This window comes from Anomaloglossus baeobatrachus, chromosome 2 (genome assembly GCF_048569485.1).
Source record: "Anomaloglossus baeobatrachus isolate aAnoBae1 chromosome 2, aAnoBae1.hap1, whole genome shotgun sequence".
NCBI lineage: Eukaryota > Metazoa > Chordata > Amphibia > Anura > Aromobatidae > Anomaloglossus > Anomaloglossus baeobatrachus.
Genome location: NC_134354.1, coordinates 296,652,702 through 296,675,164, shown reverse-complemented (window position 1 = coordinate 296,675,164; position 22,463 = coordinate 296,652,702). Strand labels below are relative to the sequence as shown.

The 22,463-nt window shown below is 44.9% G+C and overlaps 1 protein-coding gene across 1 annotated transcript in view; it reads left to right on the top strand.

The window, feature by feature from the left end:
* The window catches only part of ACACA (acetyl-CoA carboxylase alpha), a 776,656-nt gene that overhangs the window by 213,587 nt on the left and 540,606 nt on the right, over window positions 1-22,463 (top strand). Inside the window, exon 24 of the mRNA XM_075335853.1 lies at window positions 6,984-7,108. Within this exon, the coding sequence (XP_075191968.1) occupies window positions 6,984-7,108 (125 nt within the window). The remainder of the gene's footprint in view (window positions 1-6,983; window positions 7,109-22,463) is intronic.

Sequence of the window (22,463 nt, the reverse complement as noted above, 5' to 3'; positions counted from 1 at the left end):
GACAAAAATGGAGCAAGTAGAATGCAATAAAAAAAATGGCATTCCACCTGCACCCATGTTACCATATGGGGTCGCTCCCACGAGCTATTTTTTTTTTCTCAGCCCTAATTGGACAGAGAAAATCACAGCATGCTGTGGGTAAAATCCGATTCAGTTTCATTCGCACCCATACAAGTCTATGTGTGCAAGAGAGACATCGCATTACACCGGACTGCAGCGTGATAATCGCATTAGCTGATAATGAAGAGATTGATCCCTCTCTCTCCTCTGCAGTGCCCGTCCTGTCCGCCCTGTCCTCTGCGGCTGTGCTGCAATCGCAGGATTGGATCACAGTGACATGACAGCCACATGACACTCTGCTTACACTCCAGCAGAGTGGGAGCTGAGTGTTATGCGATTGACTCGCATTAATGCCTGTGTGTCCCCAACCTAAGGGGTACTTCTCATATAGCGAGATCGCTAGCAAGATCGCTGCTGAGTCACAGGTTTTGTGACGTACCAGTGACCTCATCAGTGATCTTGCTGTGTGTGACACTAAGCAGCGACCTGGCCCCTGCTGTGAAATCGGTGATCGTTACACAGTGCTCTGGTTAATTTTTTGCTCGTTGCTCTCCCGCTGTGAAGCACACATCATTGTGTTTGACAGTGAGAGAGCAACGATGTGAATGTGCAGGGAGCAGAGAGCCGGCTTCTGGAAGCTGCGGACGCTGGTAACCAAGGTACACATCGGGTAACTAAACGAAGCGCTTTGCTTGGTTACCGATATTTACCTTGGTTACTAGCGTACGCTGCTCTCAGGCTGCCAGCGCTGGCTGCCTGCACACATAGCCAGAGTTTACATCGGGTAACTAATCGAAGCGCTTTGCTTAGTAACTCGATGTGTACCCAGGCTACGAGTGCAGGGAGCCAGCGCTAAGCATTGTGCGCTGGTAACCAGGGTAAATATCGGGTAACCAAGCAAAGCATTTTGCTTAGTTAGCCGATATTTACCTTGGTTACCAAGCGCAGCATCGTTTCCACGAGTCGCTGGTGGCTGGTCACTGGTGAGGTCTGCCTGATTGACAGATCACCAGCGACCATTTAGCGACGCACCAGCGATCCTGACCAGGTCATATTGTGGTCGGAATCGCTAGTACGTCATTTAGTGAGACGGTACCCTTAGACTATTGATGGTGATGCCAAACATCATCTTTGCCTGTAAGGTGACATCCAAGCTTTATCTGTTTGGTGAGACTCCAATAGAAAAACTTTAAGAAGCCTGGCACTGAGAGTTCAATTTATTAAAAATGGTATTTTGCTGCCATCTTCTGGTGAAGTTTGGTAGTGGCGGAGAACTGGTCAAAATATTGTTTTTCAGGTTTGCAGCTTGTTCTTTTTTTATCTTTTAGTCAATGTTTCTATGATTACTAAAGTACAATTTTAAGCATTTATGTTTTTAAGCTTTTATTGACAAATACATCAAGTTTCTGTAAAGGCACTGTTGATTTTTATCTTTCAAAACTAATGCAATTCATCCTGCTTCCTGTGCCCTTGACCACAGATATCAATGGGATTGGGATCTTGGGAGTTTCCTGGCCATGGACTCAAAATTTTAATGTATTGTTCACCAAGTCAATTAGTATTCACTTTTGCCTTATGACGTACTTTTTCCAGCATGATGGAGCATTATCGTTCATCACCTAATTGCTCCTGGATTATTGGGAGACGTTGCTGCTGCAGGATGTTTATATACTATTTTTATTCTTTATTCATAGCAGTGTTCTTAGGCAAAATTGTAAGCCCATTACATTGGGTGAAAAGCACCCACACACAAGAATGGTCTGGGAGGCTTCACTGTTGGTTATTTCTCAACACTTAGATTTCTGTTTTTTATTTGTCTATTTATAAATGTTACATATTTACTGTGAAAGCATGTATTTAATTTTTTTTAGTATTTGTGCTGAAATCAATGTTAATGTGGTTGCCAGGTCACAACATGTCAATAACTTACCCATCAGGTAGGCCATTACTAGGAGATCTGTGAGCATCATACTCTTTGCACCTCACACCGGCGTTTTCTAGATGTAAATGTGGCGCCCTGGACAAGCCAGGACGTCACAGGTACTGCAACAACACACCCCACACCCCTGTTAGGCACACCAGCCACAAACACACAAATCCTTGTTGCTTCCCTCCAGGGGCTGATGTCCACACCAGGTGGGGCAGAGCCAGGCAGTTGGCTCCTCCCACTGAGGAGTTCACAGTCCTGGAGGCGGGAAAGAAGGTCAGTTAGTTAGTTAGATAGTTAGTGACAGGAGTGGAGAAGGAAGTAGTAGTGGAGGAGCAGACTGACCGTGTCCGGGTACGTGGCCCGGGCACCTACAGCAAGGTTGGCAGACGGTGGTGACCGTCTGCAGGAGAGGCAGATTGACGCACAACCGTAAGGACCGGGGACGAGCGGTGGCCCACCGGTACCGGACCGGGGAGCGAAGAGAAGCCAGCACCATCCGGCAGGGCCTACGGACCCCGACCAGGCTAGGAGTCGCCGTTAAACCGGTCAAATCCGTCAGCGACGGGAACCTCCGGGGTTTCCCAGCAATAAAGACCCGACTGAAGGCAACCGTCCAAACCGTGAGGGAGATAAAGCTACCGCCAGAGCTAGAGCTCCCAGGGCCAGAGCCTGCGGGCAACAAAAGGGGCTCCCTTAGCCAACACACCGCTGGGGAGCGGGTTACCGGTGGGAAGCCATCGGGGCCAAGAACATAACACCGGTGCAGGGAGAGACCGTTACCGCCAACCGACCAGGAGTGACCGCCGCAGCCGTCTGTGGGACTCGTCCATCCAGCCGTTTGTTTTACAAGAGACTCCGTGTGCGTTACTGGCTGAGTAAGTACCACCGTGCCGTCTGGCACTGCGCTGCACCTGGCCAGGCCCCGCAATCCACCAAACAGACAATAACTCCGGGCCCCGGGACTACCAAAATCCCCCTACCCACGAAGGGGAGCGAAACATCCCAGCTGCTCCCTGTCATCGCTCCCGGGATCCCCGTACAGAGCAGCGGTGGTGCCCTAACCTCACCACACACCGTGGGTGGCGTCACGAACCGACATCCCAAACCCCAACAAACCACCCTTTTCACTCACGGGCGAGGAGCGCCGCTCGAGTCCCCGGATCCGGCCCACCGCTCGAGCCACCGAGCAGCAGCAGCGCCGGACCAGAGCGCGGTGAGCGCAGCGTCCCCTCCCTGCCCGCGACATAAACACTTGGAACATGGCTAGAAAGCACAGCTCATTATAATGTTTAGTGGCCGCTGCTGGGTATTGTAGAACAGATCCTATTCAAAATTATAGAAATAGTGTCTATCATAAGTAAAGGTAAGTAAAGGAGCTATTTTGCAGTATCCGTCAGTGGCCATAACACCTTTCATGGAGCCACGCACAGCATCTCCGCTCCATTAGTTTACATTAGTCTGCCGCTGGATAAAATTGTAATTGATCGGTTGGGGTGCTGGGTATCATAGCGGAAACCATGCTGTAACACCCACAATCGGTTCTAGCACCAGTCTTCCGCATTTAACACCTCTTATGCTGCTGTCAATAGCAACAGTGGCATCATTCACTTTCACTCTCTATTTCCTTCCATTGGCACAATGCGATTGTGTCATACCGATTGTCTCCATGGTGAACCCAGGTCGAATTATGGCTGCAGGGGCCACTCAGGTATGGGGACCTGTGAGGTCTTGCCTTGAGTAGCACCTGATACGTATCCTGCCTGTGTCTGATTCAGTGATCTAATACCCTATTGTGGTTCCCAAAATAGGGTGATTTGTGGGGGTTTCCATTGTTCAGGTACACCAGTGGCTCTGCGAACATGACATGGCATCTGCTTTCTATTTCAGGCAAGTTTGCACTTCAAAAGTCTAATGGCATATATGAGGTATCCGTATACTCCTTTGAAATTGTCTAACAAATTGTATGGTATATTTTCTCCTGTTACCCTTGTAAAAACAAATAATTTGGGGCTAAAATAATTTTTTTTTTGGGGGGGGGGGGGAATTTAAATTTTTAGTTTTTTCTTCCACATTGCTTTACTTCCTGTGAAGCATCTAAAGGGTTATTAAACTTCTTGAAAGTGGTTTTGAGCTCTTTGAGGGGTGCAGCTTTTAAAGTTGTGAAAACATGGGCATTTTCTGAGGCCCCTCAAAGTCACTTCAAATGTGAATTGCTTCCTAAACAAAATGGATTTGTAAATATTGTTAGAAAAATATGAAATTCCTGATAAACTTTAAATCCATTTTATCTTCTAAATAAAAAAAAAGTTTAAAAAATGGTGCTGATGTAAAATAATCATGTGGCAAATGTTGATGTATTTTTAGGACTATACGACGCATAAGACCATAAGACTCCCCTAGGTTTTAGAGGCAGAAAATAGGGCACACATAGTATGCTAGAGAAACACGCCCAAAACATAATGTTTCCACCTCCATGCTTGACAGTGGGGATGGTGTTCTTTGGGTCATAGGCAGCATTTCTCTTTCTCCAAACACGGCGAGTTAAGGCCAAAAAACTCAATTTTTGTTTCATCTGACAACAGCACCTTCTCCCAATCACTCTCAGAATCATCCAGGCAAACTTCAGACGGGCATGCACATATGCTCTCTTGAGCAGTGGGATTTTGCAGACATTGCAGAATTTTAATCCATTACGGCATAATGTGTTACAAATGGTTTTCTTGGTGACAGTGGTCTCATCTGGCTTGAGATCATTAACAAGTTTCCCCCGTGTAGTTTTAGGCTGATCTGTCACCTTCCTCATGATCCTGTATACCCCACAAGTTGAGATTTTGCATGGTGCCCCAGATCAATGTGGATTGACACTCATTTTGTACTTCCATTTTCTTACTATTGCACCAACAGTTGTCTCCTTCTCACCCAGCATCTTATGATTTTGTAGCCCATTCCAGCCTTGTGCAGGTCTATGATCTTGTCCCTGACATCCTTAGAAAGCTCTTTGGTCTTGACCATCTTGTAGAGGTTAGAGTCTGACTGATAAATTGAGTGTGTGGACAGGAGTCTTAGGGTGGCTTTACACGCTACGATATCGCTAAAGCGATCTCGTTGGGGTCACGGAATTTGTGACACACATCCGGCCACTTTAGCGATGTCTTTGTGTGTGACACCTATGAGCGATTTTGAATCATCGCAAAAACGTTCAAAATCGCTCATTGGTGACATGCCCCCCTATTCCCAATTATCGTTGCTTCAGTAACGATGTTGTTTGTCGTTCCTGTGGCAGCACACACGCCGCTGGAACGAGAAACATCTCCTTACCTGCGTCCACCGGAAAAGGAGGAAGGAAGGTGGGCGGCATGTTCCTTTTCTATTGGGCGGTGTTTCAGTGATGCTGCTGTAACGTTGCTGTGACGCTGAACGAACCGCCCCCTTAAAAAGGAGGCGGTTCGCCGGTCACAGCGACGTCGCTAGGCAGGTATGTGTGTGTGACGCTGCCGTAGCGATAATGTTCGCTATGGCAGCGATCACCACATATCGTGCCACCGACGGGGGCGGGTGCTATCGCACGCGACATCGCTAGCCGATGCTAGCGATGTCGAAGCGTGTAAAGCCCGCCTTATATACATTTGACAAATTAAGACGGCTGTCTTTAATGCCGGTAACAAATTGATTAGAATTTGTCTAAGTGGTCTGTAGGAGCCAGAACTCTTAATGGTTGGTAGGGGATAAAATACTTATTTCTCTCTGCAAAATGCAAATTTATATAATCTATACAATGTGATTTTCTGTATATTATATTTTGGATACTCTATTTCTCACTGTTAAAATTAAAACCCTTAAACTTATAGACTGTTTGTCTTTGTCAGTGGGCAAACTTACATCAGCAAGGGATCAAATAATTATTTCCCTCACTGTACCTTACCTTTTGGCAAGTATCACAGCTTGTAAATACTTTTTGTAGCCAGCCGAGTCTTTCAGTTCTTGTTTGAGGGATTTTCATCCCTTCTTTCTTTGAAAAGTCTTCAAGTTCTGTGAGATTCCTGGCTCGTCTTGCATGCACTGCTCTTTTGAGGTCACAGATTTTCAATGATTTTCAGATCAGAAGACTGTGAGGGCCATTGTAAAACCTTCAGCCTTTGGAAGTAGTCTATTGTGGATTTTGACTTGTGTTTAAGATCATCATCCATTTGTAGAAGCCATCCTCTTTTAAACTTCAGCTTTTTTGTTTTTTTTAACAAATTGTTTTATGTTTGCGTCAAGAATTTGTTGGAATTTTATTGAATCCGTTCTTCCTTCTACCCATACCCATGAAATGTTCTCCATGCCATTGACTGCAACACAACCCCAAAGCATGATTTATTCACCCATATGCTTAATGGTTGGTGGGATATTCTTTTCCTGAAATTCTGTGCCTTTTTTCTCAACACATATCTATAATCACCATGGGTGCCCAAAGTTTTGCATAGGCCCATTTTCCTTTTTGGAATTTTTCAAATGTAAGAAATAAAAATGTAATTTTTTTTTCCTAAATTGCAAAGCAAATTTACTTGTTTAAACTTTGCCTTTTAGAGATCATTTCATATTTAACTTGCCTAACTGTTCACAATGCCAGTCATTTTGACCAAGGGTTTACTTTTACATGCCACTGTATGTGCTGGCCCTTTATAAGGCGAGTAGAGGCACTGCTGATCTTTGGTAGCTACAGTTCTACCAAAGAGGTTTTGAAGTCTGGAAAATGCATTGATGGGTGCTGTTTGGCCGCATGGTTTCCACAACTGAACTGCGTGTGCAGCAAACCTTTACATTGCATGCAGAACTTTTCCAACACGTGTGAACAGAACTCAATACTGAAAATTCTCTTCTGTTTCAAAGCCACTTGTGTTGTCACAGGAATACCATACTTGTTTTCTTTCCGCAGTGTTTCTGTAATATATCTTTGTAAAGTTAGCTGCAAAGTCAATTGACATTTTCTCCTTCTGATTGTATCCTCTAGGTCATTATGACAAGTGCGTCTTTAGTCTTCGTGAGGAGAATAAGAGTGACCTGACAATGGTGCTGAATTATATCTTCTCCCATGCTCAAGTCACCAAGAAGAATCTGCTAATTACTATGCTGATTGTAAGTCACCTATTATACGGTTAGCAAGTAAATGTACTGGGAAAAAAACCTGTTCATGGAAATGTTTTTCATAATTTGGTGTGTTTTAATTACATTGATATCATAAAATGGCGGCCATGTAAGTGCTCTGCCTATTGGCTGCAATTCACATGTTCATTGCCCTACAGTAGATTTTTGCAATCTTAGACCAGATGCAATGTTGGCATAGGAGCTGTGTGTAAAGGCACCGCTGGCTGGACTGGCTGGTGGCACTCCTGACCCGAGCATGCCTGTATGTATTTCTATGTAGCTGACATTCTCAATTCAGGAGAGCCGACCGCCAGTCCAAGCATTGCAGTGTGATCCTCAGACGAGTCATACGGCTGTGTGACCCAGCCTACGAGTGCATTCTTGCATTTCTGGGAAATGTCTGCATTCTATGCACATTTTTTTTTTTTTATCGGACAGTTTGGGGACCCAATGAGTCTCACAGATTAATTCACACATCTGTGAATATCACGGATCCAAGAATGAGATTCTCTGAGCATGTTCTATTCTGATCTGATCAGAATAGGATGTACTCAGTGTGTCCGTGTACTGTCTGATTAAGAAAATATCAGGCAGCACACAGATATTCACATTGAATTGTAAAAACACCCTAAAAGTGAGCTATTAATGTAATGCTATTCTCAGTCAGCCTAACATTATATTGCTTATACATGGAGGAGAGAGCCATGTCTGCACAGTGGCAGAAGCACAATGTGATTTGTGCAAGTATTTTTCACAGTCCTAGTTTTAAAGCCTGCCATGGACTACCGTAGTAATGATGCACTAATGTTACCACGCGTGAATGAACCCTTCATATCACTGTGTTTACACTCCGCTGTCACGTAGCAGTTTTTGGTTTCTTTTTGCTGAGGTTTTGCAGGAAATATAACAAAAATGGTAATTTGAGCCTAGGTTAAATAGCCTAGCAATAAATTTGTTAGTGTGGTAGCCCCAGAGACAAAGGTTAGCGTTGTCAGCAGAGTGGCCTAATAATGCTTTTAGGCTCTATAATCGACATTATGGCTGAATTATGGTACACCAGCTGCTCAATTGTGGTAATTGTGACTGTGTTTTAAAAATTAATTGATTCTGATAGTAACCTGATGGTTCAAAGCATAGGTCTGTGTTTGTTATATTTCTGCCAATGAACTTAAAGGGCTTCTCCAGTGAAAGGAAGTTATGACCTATCATCAGAACAAGGGGCACTTTTAACCCCATTTCATGTCCAATTGCGATTCCATTCAGTCTATTGGGTTTCAGAAAAAGCAGAGTGCAGTTGTCAAGCATGTGAGTATTGATCTATTCTAATTCAGACCATGAATTTATTTAGCTGAGGGTTTTCGGTAGTGGACAACCCCTGTAAAACATGTATGCAAGTTTCTTAATCACCTAAATTAATAAAGGAGCCCCAATCTCCAGGTATCTGGAAAATTCAATTTGTGGCGCATGCGCAGAGCTGCTCTGGTCCTGGTCCTAGTCATGGCTTGAAGTTCCAGTCCAGAGTGTGTGTTGTTAGATCGCGGTGCATGCAACCTTACGACCCATACACTAGGCCAGGACTTACGTCCTGCGCCTGATTTCATCCAGGAGTACAGTACTAATGTAGTTGGATGCTAGAATATATGGATTCCTTGTAGGTATGATGTCACCTGGTCACGTAGTGACTTGCACTTTCTTGTTCAGTGCATCAATATGAAGCTGCAGGTGATATGCTATGAATTGTAAGAGACTGGTGTATTTAATTGAAGAGGGGCAATGCGAAGTGTCATCAGCGTGTATAAAGATATATATATTTTAGTGGGGGTGGTTTTATAATAAAATGGTGAGTCTGAGGTGGGACTAAGGGGTACTTTGCACACTACGACATCGCAAGCCGATGGTAGTGATGCCGAGTGCGATAGTCCCTGCCCCCTTCGCAGCTGCGATATCTTGTGATAGCTACCGTAGTGAACATTATCGCTACGGTAGCTTCACATGCACTCACCTGCCCTGCGACGTCGCTCTGGCCGGCGAACCGCCTCCTTCCTACGTCACACGGCAGGCGGCCAATAGAAGCATAGGGGCGGAGATGAGCTGGACGTAAACATCCCGCCCACCTCTGTCCTTCCGCATAGTCGGCGTGAGCCGCGGGACGCAGGTAAGGAGATGTTCCTCGCTCCTGCGGCTTCTCACACAGCGATGTGTGCTGCCGCAGGAACGAGGAACAATATCGTACCTGTCGCTGCCGCGACATTATGGAAATAACCGACACTACACCGATGATACGATTTTGACGCTTTTGCGCTAGTTAATCGTATCAAAAAGGATTTACACACTCCGATGTCGACAGCGACGCCAGATGTGCGTCACTTTCAATTTGACCCCACCGACATCGCAGCTGCGATGTCGTAGTGTACAAAGTACCCCTTACAGTTGTGTAATGTATTAGATGTCTGTGGTAGTGGGATTTGGGGATGTGTAATGAATCGAGGTCGGTGATGGGATTTGGGGATGTGTGAGTGGGGATTGAGTTGTAGGGTATATAATAAGGGGGGTCTGTTGTGGGATTTGGGTGTTTATAATGAGGGGGGTTTGTTATGTGAGTTGAGGGTGTTTTAATGAGTGGGGTCTGAGGTGGGATATGGGGGGTGTATAATAAGGGGGCTCTGGTGGGACTTAAGTGGTGTATAATGAGAGGAGGCCTGCAGTAGGATTTGGCGGAAAATAATATGGTGGGACATGTCTATGATGGGATTTAGGGGTTCAATAACAAGGGGGATATCTGAAATGAGACTTGGGGGTGTGTAATGAGGAAAATATGTATGGAAGGGATTTAGGGATGAATAATTGCGGAGTGTCTGTGTGGGAATTTGGGGAGGTGTCTGCAATTAGAAGGGTGTCTATGGCCAGATTTGGTGGTGTATAATGAGGGTAATATCTGCGTGGGACTTAGGAATCTGTGTCATTTGGGTATGTAAAATGAGGTGATGTCTCTGTTGGGATTTGGGAGGTGTATAATGAGGCGGCTTGCTGTAAGAGGATACTTTTTTTGGAATACGTGAGTGGAGTGTATGAGGCTCTATATCTCTATATGGCTTGGAGTAGGGGCTGTCTGGTGAGAATTGGGGGTTGAATAATTAGCGTGGTGCCTATGGTGTGATTTGAGGGTTGTTCAGTGAAGGGGTGGATTTGCGGGGTGTATAATAATTGGTTGTGTCTTTGGCAGTACACTCTTTAAGACCCTCCCACATTTTTTTTTTTTTTTTTTTTTACAAAAGCAGGATTATATGGGAGAATTCTGAGTTATCTAAAGTTTATGGGTCCTTGTAATGTATAAAAGGGGTTTTCCTCCAAAGGTTTCTGCAATGAGTGGGTTCTGAAATAAAGTAGACCATTGTTCTTTGTTATGGGGTCTTGAATAATGCATTTTCAAATATCTGTATGTTTTCTTTATTAATGTGGCCCTGTCCCAGTGGTATATTGAGGAAAGCTTTTTATATCTTTTATTATTTAGTAAGTTTGTTCTCTGATTGAAAATCTGTAAGAATGGTTTATAGTTAGTAGTTCGGTTCTCCGTACTTTGGAATGTACTGTAGGGAAAAAAAAGTATTTAGTCAGCCACCAATTGTGCAAGCTCTCCCACTTACGAAAATAAGAGAGGCCTGTATTTGACTTCATAGGTAGACCACAACTATGAGCGAAAAAATGAGAATACAAATCCAGAAAATCACCTTGTCTGATTTGGCAAGTTTTTTTATTTTTTTGCAAATTATAGTGGAAAATAAGTATTTAGTAATCTAAAAATATACAAGATTTCTGGCTCACAGACCCGTAACTTCTTCTTTAAGAGGCTCCTCTGTCCTCCACTCAATACCTGTAGTAAGGACACCTGTTTGAACTTGTTATCAGTATAAAAGACACCTGTCCACAACCTCAAACAGTCACACTCCAAACTCCACTGTGGTGAAGACGAAAGAGCTGTCGAAGGACACCAGAAACAAAATTGTAGCCCTACACCAGGCTGGGAAAACTGAATCTGCAATAGGCAAGCAGCTTGGTGTGATGAAATCAACTGTGGGAGCAATAATAAGAAAATAGAAGACATACTAGACCACTGATACTCTCCCTTGATCTGGGGATCTGGGGCTCCACGCAAGTTCTTGCTCATGGGGGTCCAAATAATCACAAGAACTGTGAGTAAAAATCCCAGAACCACAAGGGGGGACCTAGTGAATGACCTGCATAGAGCTGGGACCACCATAACAAAAGGCTACCATTAGTAACACACTATGCCGCCAGGGACTCAGATCCTGCAGTGCCAGATGTGTTCCCCTGCTTAAGCCAGCACATGTCCGAGTCCATCTGAAGTTTGTTATAATAGCTGAAGAGTTCCCGGGGGTTTCTGCTGAACTCAGATCGACTATCCATTCTGAGATACAAGTTTTTTTAAAGACTATCCTGAAGAAAAAGAAAAACAAAATAGTCGTTTCTGAATCCAGCTTCTCCTCCTCATCCAGTCTTACATCTGGCTCAGATTCCTCATCGTCTGACAGTGATAGGGGGGGCAGACCATGTTTCCGTGTTGAGGATATGGAGAAACTGGTCAAAGCAATACGAGCCACAATGGGCCTTAAAGATGAGAAGACCTCAAAATCTCTTGAAGACGTGTTTGGTGGGTTAGAGGAGAAGATTTCCTTCCCTGTAAACACTAAGGTGGATTCGCTTATTAACCCCTTCAGCCCCGGGGCATTTTCCGTTTTTGCGTTTTTGTTTTTTGCTCCCCTTCTTCCGAGAGCCGTAACTTTTTTTATTTTTCCTTCAATCTTGACATATGAGGGCTTGTGTTTTGCGGGACAAGTTGTACTTTTAAATGAAACCATAAGTTTTACCATATGGTGTACTGGAAAACAGCAAAAAAATTCCAAGTGTGGAAAAACTGCAAAAAAAGTGTGCTGGCACAATAGTTTTTGGGATGTTTTATTCACGGTGTTCACTATATAGTAAAACTGATGTGTGAGTATGATGCCTGAGGTCGGTGCGAGTTTGTAGACACCAAACATGTATAGGTTTACTTGTATCTAAGGGGCTAAAAAAATTTCACAATCTTGTCCAATAAAAGTGGCGCACGTTTTGCGCCATTTTCCGAAAACCGTAGCGTTCTCATTTTTTGGGATCTATGACTCAGTGATGGCTTATTTTTTGCGTCTCGAGCTGTCGTTTCTAATGGTACCATTTTTGCGCAGATGCTACGTTTTGATCACCTGTTATTGCATTTTGCGTATAACTTGCGGCGACCAAAAAACGTAATTTTGGCGTTTGGAATTTTTTTGCCACTATGCTGTTTACCAATCAGATTAATTGATTTTATATTTTGATAGATCGGGTATTTCTGAACGCGGCGATACCAAATATGTGTATATTTATTTATTTTTTAACCCTTTAATTTTCAATGGGGGGGAAAAGGGTGATTTGAACTTTTAGGTTTTTTTTTTTTTTTTTATATTTTTTAAAACTTTTTTTTACTTTTTTTTTTTTTATTTTACTAGTCCCCCTAGGGGGCTATAGCGATCAGCAATCCGATTGCTCTTATCTATCTGCTGATCACAGCTATACAGCTGTAAACAGCAGATTCAGTCACTTCCTGTTTCTCTCTGCTCTCGGCCGAGGGAAAACGAAAGTGAAACTTCATAGCTGCAGGCGTCATCACATGACCCTGTGCTACGATGGCAACCACCGAAAGTCACGTGATCACGCACATGACTTCCGGTGGGGGCAGCGGTAAGTAAAAATCATGGCCGCGCGCATATAGATCTCGCTGCCAGACTTTGGCAGCGAGATTTAAGGGGTTAAATGTTGTGAGTGGAAGCGATTCCACTCGCAACATGCAGGCACACATAGAAAAAAAACGGAGAAAAATTGTAGGAAAAATACCCTGACTATAAATAAATAAATTGCAAGTGCTTAATAACAGGGTACTTAGTATATACATTTTTGCAAAAAGGTAAGAAGCTGTCTCACCTCGTCACGGTGTACCCATCTGAGACAGTCCCTAACCTACTAAAGTTAAAAACATATTCTGTACCTGACTTGTGTCATGTCAAAACTTCAATATGAATGGTAAAGTGGTCAGCTGGGTCCCAGATTAAATACACAGCAAAAGTGAGAAGCAAGTAGTTGTTCAGCCTCAGTATCAGGAGGGCTGCGCCCCCAACTTGCAATATTGCAAGTACAGAATATGTTTTTAACTTTAGTAGGTTAGGGACTGTCTCAGATGGGTACACCGTGACGAGGTGAGACAGCTTCTTACCTTTTTGCAAAAATTTATATACTAAGTACCCTGTTATTAAGCACTTGCAATTTATTTATTTATTTATAGTCAGGGTATTTTTCCTACAATTTTTCTCCTTGTTTTTTTTCTAGTCTTGAGGATCACATGCTTGTAATGTTGCATGTTTATTGAACATTTGTTACCGCTCCGTTTTTTGGTGTTTTTATGCAGGCACACATGTCAGCTGTTGAAAACAGCTGATATGTGTGCCGACCGCCGCCGCCTGCCCGTGAAAGGGGGCGGGGCTTAACAGGACACGCTCCATGACGGATATATCCATCCATGGTCATGAAGGGGTTAAGAAGCAATGGAGTCGTCCTGATAGAGCAGGAGCTCTCCCCTCTTCTTCTAAAAGAAAATATCCATTTGAAGAGAAAGATTCTGTCCCATGGGAGAAAACCCCTAAAATAGATGCGGCAGTGGCTAAATCTTCCAAAGCTTGGCGTTTGCCCTTAGAGGATGCAGGGATCTTAAAGGATCTCCTGGAAAAAAAGCTGACTGCTATCTAAAACATGTATGGGAGTCGGCAGAGGGCAGTTTACCTGTGCGGCACGCACATTGATGGTTGAAGATCAATTCAGAGACAAAACACCTCGGGACCAGATCCTGTCAAATCTGCCGCTACTACGGGGTGCAGAGGCTTTTATGGCAGACACATCCACAGACTCTATTCGGTTGGGAGCTAGATCCGCCGGATTGTCGAGTGCCGCAAGCAGGGCACTATGGTTAAAAGGCTGTCCAGGGGACTTGCAGTCCAACCATAAGCTATGCACAATGCCATGTGATGGTCAGCTTCTTTTTGGCAAACAGTTGGAGGACGGCGTGGAAAACGTGACAGATGGGAAGAAATCTTTCCCTAGGTTTTCATCCAGTTCCCACAGTTCTTCCTTCCGGAGGAGAAAGTTTTACAAAGGAAAGCCTCCTGACAATCGTAAGTGGGAACACAAATCCAGAAGGGAATCGGGATACATGTTCGGCGGTTCCGCCACTTCCTCAAGAAAACCATCCCAATGACGCCAGGCCACAGGTGGGAGGAAGGCTTTTCTATTTTTTAACCACCTGGGAAGGCATTTCCTCAAACATGTACGTTCTGAGTATTATCCGAGAGGGTCTCAGAATCCAGTTTATGCAATATCCTCAACATCGAAACATCTTAACACCTTTTAGGTGGTCACGGGAAGAACAACAGGCTCTGGAATTAGAGATCATAGGACTGGTAGGCAAACGAGTCCTTTGCGAGGTTCCCCTTGCAGAACAATTGAAGAGTTTTACTCCCCTCTCTTTCTGGTGAGAAAACCGGATGGTTCATTCAGGACTATAATCAACCTGAAGAAACTGAATCAGTACATCCAGACCCATCCCTTCAAGATGGAATCTGTACAGTCGGCCATCAAACTGTTGCATCACAATTGCTACATGGTGGTAGTGGACCTCAAAGATGACTACTACCACGTTCCTATTCATCCGGTCCATCAACAATATTTTAAGGGTAGCTCTGTCTATTCAGGGAAGGATCTGTCATTTCCAATTCGTGGCACTTCCCTTTGGACTTTCAATTGCTCCACGAATTTTTACCAAAATAGCGTAGATAACAGCCTTCTTGAGACTTCAGAATCTGCTCCTCGTTCCCTATCTGGACATCTTTCTCGTCATCGGCAACTCGCAACAACATTGTATACAGCGTGTACAGAGCCTCCAGGTAGTCCTGAAGGACCTGGGCTGGATTATGAACAAAGCCAAGTCTCGGCTGGAACCAGCTACAGTTCAATTGTTCCTGGGCATGCTGTTGGATTCAGAACGCTAGATATATTGCTTACCAGAGAACAAAATCTTAAAAATATCGTCACTTGCTCTACATACCATACGCCATCCCAGGATGTCCCTCAGAAGGGCCATGTCTATTTTAGGGACCATGACGTCCTGCTACCCTCAGTGCCCTGGAGCCAGCTCCACTCAAGGGATCTTCAGTGGGCAATCCTCTCTGCCCAAAGAAAATTAGGAGGATATTTGGAAGAGGAAATAGTTCTATCCTTGGAAACAAGGAATTCCCTCTGATGGTGGACATCCAGGGAACATCTTTCCACAAGAATTCCATGGCTGACTCAGGGACAGGATAGTCACCACGAATGCCAGCCAGCTGGGGTGGGGTGCACACATGGATGCACAGATATCCCAGTGGTCCTGGTCAATCTGGGAGGCGGTACAACCCTTTGACCTCAGAGAACTTTGGGCAGTAGAAAAGGCATTGAAAGGCTTTTTTTCCTGTCCTTCAGTGCCGCCAGGTCCGAATATTATCAGACAATTAGTCCACGGTGGTCTATATAAATCACCAGGAGGGCACAAGATCTCAGTCCCTGATGACCACATCTTACAGGCTCCTCCAGTGGGCGGAACAGTATGTACTCTCCCTCTCGGCCCTTCATATCAGAGGTCTTTCAAATACAACAGCAGACTTCCTGAGTCGTCACTAGTTGAAGCAGGAAGAATGCCGTCTGAATCCAAAAATCTTTCAGCGCATTGTTGCTCTGTGGGGGAGGCATCAAATCGATCTCTTTGCCACTCGGTCCAACAGACAGGCAGCCCGGTTCTGCTCCCTAAACCCCGCAGAACACCCATATGCAGTGGACGCTTCCCACCTTCCATGGACTTTCCAACTGGCTTACGCCTTCCCTCCGCTTGTCCTACCATCTGTTATACGGAAGATCAGAGAGGATCAGGCGAAAGTTCTTCTCATTGTGTCCTTCTTGCCCAAGAGGCCTTGATTCTCTCTCATGGGGTCTGTCACTCACAGATCCCTGGATCCTTCCAAAGATTCCATATCTCCTAGTGCAGGGTCCAGTATTCCATACACAATAGAAGGGCTTCCATCTGACGGCGTGGAACTTGAAAGGTCGTTACTGACACATCGGGGATTCCCATCGGCACTCGTGTCTACCTTGCAAAAAATCAGAAAACCGGTCACAACATGAATTTATAGTAGGATTTGGAAAAAATTCCTTGCTTTTTCAGATACCTCCTTAGATGCAGGGATTCCTATCACATCTATTTTAGAATTTCTGCGGAAAGGCTTTGAATTAGGACTGGCAGTCAACACCCTAAAGGTTCAAGTTTCAGCTTTAGGGGCCCTGTATGATTATGACCTTGCGGGCCATAGATGGATTAAAAGATTCATGAAAGAATGCAGTAGAACTAGACCCATCGTCATTTCTAAAGTTCCTCCCTGGGATTTAAATTTGGTGCTGGAAGCCCTCACCGGTCACCCCTTTGAGCCTATTGATGCAGTTTCCCTTAAATTGCTAACACTGAAGACCGTGCTATTAGTGGCCTTGACATCTGCCCGTAGAGTCAGCGATCTCCAAGCGCTCTCAATAGTTCCTCCATATCTTCAAGTGCTTGAGAATTGGATAATACTGCGTACTGATCCAGCCTATCTCCCTAAAGTTGCTTTAACCTTTCATAGATCTCAGGAGATAATTCTGCCCTCGTTTTGCATTGCTCCAAAAAATTCAGGCGAACGTAAGTTCCACACATTAGACGTCAGGCGGGCTGAGTTACAGCATATGTCAGCAACAGAGAAGTTAAAAAAAACACAATCTCTGTTTATAGCCTATCAGGGGAATAAAAAAGGGTTAGGAGTGACTAAAAGCACTATAGCTAGATGGTTCAGGGACGCTATTGTTTTAGCTTATTCTGCTAGTGGTGCTGCTGCCCCTGATGACATTCGGGTTCATTTCACCCGAGCGATGTCTACTTCCTGGGCAAAGAAGGTTCAAGTATCTCTTGACCAGATCTGCAGGGCCGCTACTTGGTCCTCACAACCTACCCTTTTCCAACACTATCGGCTGGACCTATCCTCCTCGGCTGATCTTTCCTTTGGTCGAAAGGTTCTTGAGGTGATGGTCCCTCCCTAAGCCATACAGTTCTCTGTAATTCTCTCATGTGGTGCTGTCATGGGTGAGGGGAAAACACCAAGATTACTTACCGGTAGCTGTTTTTTCCAAAACCCATGATAGCACCCATATAATTGGTGCACACACGTACCCATACCCACGCATACTATAATGGTGTGTGTGCATGTGTATTAGTGGTGACTGAGTTAAGTTACTAACGATTGTTGGAGGTCCTCTCATTCTCAGAAAACAACTGAAGAGGGGAAGAGGTACCGCCGTTTTATTTCAGAATGGTTTCCTGTCCTTGCTGGGCGGATCTCTCTCTCTCACGTGGTGTTGACATGGGTTCTGGAAAAAACTGCTACCAGTAAGTAACCTTGGTGTTTCCAGCATTGTCTGGTATCTCGCTGCTGTCACGGAACAGGTAGCAACCCCAGTTGGCTTCATTTCTTGGTAAAAGAATGGTCAGAGAATGATTGATGAGGGGAAGCCACACAAAACGGTTACCTTTGACAAGTGCAGCGGAACCCCCTCCACCGCATGCGGATTTTCTGTAGCCCATATGCTACAGTTTTGTGTGTTTACCGTTCCATCCAGGTAAAAATGCGCTTCGTTGTACCACTGAACATTCCATGGCCAATTGCCATCCACTTCCACTCTCGGCAGAAACATGAACGCAAATGCCATGCGGGTATCATTATCATGAGGAAGAAGTTGTTGATGATAGCTAATTTTGTTCTGGTATGCCCACAAGACCTTTCGGAGAACTAGCCACACTGTACTGTACGGTAGCCCCAATTGCCTGGAAACACTGCGTGCACTGGGGTTCCTGGCAGGGTTGTTTGTGCCCTGTTCCACGACTACAGTGGCAATGTTCTCCACAACCTTTATGCTTACCGGTTGTCGTCCGCGCCCTGGTCGACGTCCGCGCCCTGGCTGAACACTCAGTAACCCTGTTGCCTCAAAACATATCGTCATCTGTCTCAGCGAATTGACAGACATTGGACCGTTACATGTGTGAAGGCCTTTCAAACGACAAAAGGCTCTCAGTGCAGCTGTAGCATTCCTGGCATTCTCATAAAACAACCGCACTAACAGCGCACAATCCAGCAAAGAGACAGGCATCTTGCAGACTGAGTTGCAAGGTACGCTCACTGTACAGCGCCACTTTTTCAAGAGTTGGGGAGTTTTGGTATAAAAAATTTTTTTAAGATGCCTTCCGATTCCCCATGCCTTGAATAGCATACATACCAATTTTCAGCCAATTCTGTCCACTGGGTCTTTCTGCACATGGCTTCAAACACCTTAGGTTATTTTTTTTTTAAATTCTTTATTTTTAAGTGAAAACCTTCAACATAACATAATACAGTTCTTATGACCAATCAGGCCAATTTGCACTACAATACATATATCATTAACAAGATGCCAAACGGGAAATATATATTTGTATCTTGCTGAATCACGTTCCTTCATATATCTCCTCCCGGGTTCCTGATAAGTCTAGGTTCCACCACATTTTTGCTTTAATACAGATTCACATTAAAACAGATAACGAAGGTGACTCACAAATACATGTGAAACAAGAAAGATAGAAAGGCTAGAGAAGAAAGAGAAGTTATTAGGCAATCAGTGTGAGAAGAATAGAAAAGTAGGAAGAAAAATGGGAGGGGGAGGGGAAGAGAGGGGGGGGAGAGAGGGAGGAAATCGGGGGGGGGGGTAGGGAGGGGAATTCAGCTAAGTGTTGCAAACTGCGGTTCCATCGGCAGCCACATCGCCCCCCACCAGGACGCTATATTCCTCTGAATGTTGGAAGTCCAACCATTCTCGCCAAGTGGACCAGAATTTCTCATATGTATCATGCAGCGAGGAGGTTAAATCCTCCATGTACATGAGGTCATTGACCTTATTGATCCATTGGACCAACGTGGGAGGGGTCGTGCTCCTCCATCTTTCAGGTATGCATACTCTCGCAGCCATAATAAGGAATTTCCTCAAAGAATTCTTATAGGTTTTTTCAGGGACCCCACAGTGATGCAATAGGGCAGCAGCAGGTCCCAGCTCCTCGTCATTGCCAGTAACCTGGCGAATGGTGTCGGACACTCCCTTCCAGAAGGGCCGGATCGCCTCACACCCCCAAAACACATGTAAAATGTTACCCTCTGCTGTGCCACATCTCCAACATGTGGGGTCTACTGTTGGAAACATGACATGTAACCTGGAGGGTACTCTGTACCATCTGGATAACAGTTTATAGCTAGCCTCCTGGAACCTGGAGCTGATGGAAGATGTGTGTGCCAATCTGAAGATCCGTTCCCACTGTATTGGTGTCAGCTGAATACCCAACTCACATTCCCATTGTGAAGCAAACGGGGGAAGTTGTTGGTCAGGGGACGAAGACAAAAGTGAATAAACCACTGAAAGCGAATGTCGTATTGTGCCTGAACCCATACACAATTTTTCAAACTGTGTCTTAGGACGTTGAAAGTGGGTCCTAGCTGGGAGACTACTGAAAAAATGCGTCAATTGTAAGCATCTCCATAGACCCAGTGGGATGGGATCCTGTCTAACCCCCAAACCCTCCACCTGCGGCCAGTTGTCCCGAATCCCAAAGTCTTCCACCCGGTCCACCCCGCCCCGAACCCATGCCTGAAATACTGGGTCTGTTCTACCTGGTTCAAAAGCAGGATGGCTCAAGATCGGTGTCAGGCTCGAGTGTCTGGGTATCAACTCCGATTGCACCTTCCCAGTATTGCAGTATGTCACGGTTGGTCCGATAGTTGGATGTGATTTCAATCTTGCAGGGACCTCAGAGAGTACCCACGGTAATTTGTTGAGGGGTATTGGGGAAAAGGACTGCTCTATCTGTACCCACGCCTTCTGAGACCCGTTCCTGCACCAGTCAATCATTCTAGTAAGATGCCCAGCTAAGTGATATCTTCTTATATCTGGCAACCCAATCCCCCCACCCCCCTTGGTCCTGTGTAAGATAGCTCTTTTTATGCGTGCCGATTTACCTCCCCAAATGAACGAAGACTGAATGGATTCCAGAGATTTGAAGAATCCAGACGGTATTTTGATTGGGAGCGCCTGTAACAGGTAAAGAATTCTGGGTAGGACATTCATTTTATATATCTGGCATCTGCCAAACCAGGAGAATAATAATTTCCCCCATCTGTCACAGTCTTTCCTGATACTAGATAACAGAGATGGGAAGTTCTGTGAGTAAAGTAGACCCAAGTCACTGGTCAGACGTACCCCCAGGTAATTTAGGGATTGGGCTGCCCATCGAAAACTAAACGATGTTTTCAACTCTTCCACTTCTTTAAAAGTAAGATTTATGTTGAGAGCCTCAGATTTTGTGAAATTTATCTTAAAGTTTGATAGGCTGGAGAATTTCTGAAACTCCCTCATTAAGTTTGGGAGCGAAATCCTTGGTGCCGAAACGAAAAACAGAAGATCATCCGCATATGCAGCTACTTTATGTGTTGCCTGGCCAACCCCAATGCCTGTAATATCAGAATTGGCTCGTACATGTCTGAGGAAGGGTTCTAGCGTCAGGATGAAGATTAGCGGAGACAATGGGCATCCTTGCCGGGTGCCGTTAGATATTTTAAATGGGTCGGACAGAATCCCATTTACCCGGACTCTTGCCGAGGGTACCGAGTATAAAGACATGATCCAATTCATCATGCCGCGTCCCAACCCAAGACAACCGAGCGTGGCTTCCATAAAGGTCCAGTCTACTCTGTCGAAAGCCTTTTCGGCATCTGTTGACAGAAGCATAGACGGTAGACCCCCCATTTTAGCTTTATGTATCAGATTAATGGCCTTAACAGTATTATCCCGTGCCTCACGGCCTGCCATGAAGCCCGCCTGATCTGGATGAATTATTGAAGAAAGAAAAGGAGCCAACCTGTTCGCTAAGATCTTGGCAAATAATTTTGTGTCCACATTCAGCAGGGATATCGGGCGATAACTGGCGCATTGTGTTGGATCTTTCCCTATTTTTGGTAATACCGTAATATGTGCTCTCAACGAATCTGCATTAGGGGTTGAGCCCTCTGAGGCCCTGGAATTTAATGCTGACAGGAGGTGTGGAGATATCATCTCTGTAAATTTTTTATAGTAAATCAGGGGAAGGCCATCCGGCCCTGGAGCTTTTCCCGGTTTTGATGACGTAATTGCGTCCACCAGTTCTTGCTTTGAGATTGGAGTTTCTAACATAGCTATGTCAGAATCTTCCAACCTCGGCATTTTTGCTTCTCTGAGGTACTCTGAAATTTTTCTTTCAAAAGATGATTTTGACTTTGCAGGGTCATTTGTCTCTAGATTATATAAGGACTCATAGAATTTTTGGAACGCCTCCGCTATTTCTACCGAAGAGTGTAATATTGAACCCTGGGGATGTGATGGGGATATTTTTGATATAAAGGTTGTCGCCTGTTGTTGTCTGAGTGCTCTCGCTAAAGTCCTGCTGCACTTGTTCCCGTATTCATAGAAGTGTCTACGGCATCTATTAAGGACCCCCTTTGCCTTGTTGTTAAGTAATTTCCGCAATTCATCCCGAACTTTAAATAAGGATCCCCCCAACTCTGCTGAGGGCATCTGCTTATGTTGTGTCTCTAAATCCCTCAGCTGTGTGAGCAACCTGTTAACCTCCAATTCCCTTTCCCTCTTTCTCCTTGCCCCTTGCTGTATGAGCACCCCCCTAATGACGCACTTGTGAGCCTCCCAAACCGTTGTTGGTGAAGTGTCCCCACCCGCATTCATTGTAAAGTATTCTGTCAAAGAATTCTGTACCATCTGCAGGCTTCCCGGGTCCTCCAGCAAGGAAGTGTTCAGCTTCCACTGCCACTGCTGTGGAATCGGGGACTGCAACAAGACCGACACTGTGCAGAGTGCGTGGTCAGAGAAGGTTATGTTGTCTATCTGGGCTTTAGAGATCCTTTCAAGGTCTTTGTGTTTCACAAAAAAGTAATCCAGTCTGGAGTACACTCCATGTGCATTTGAATAGAAAGAGTAGTCTTTATCGGACGGGTGCAGAAGTCTCCATGTATCCACAAGCTGCTGTTCATGTAACATGCACCGCAGCCTGCGGAGAGCTGATGTAGGATGTGCCGAAGTGCCTGTC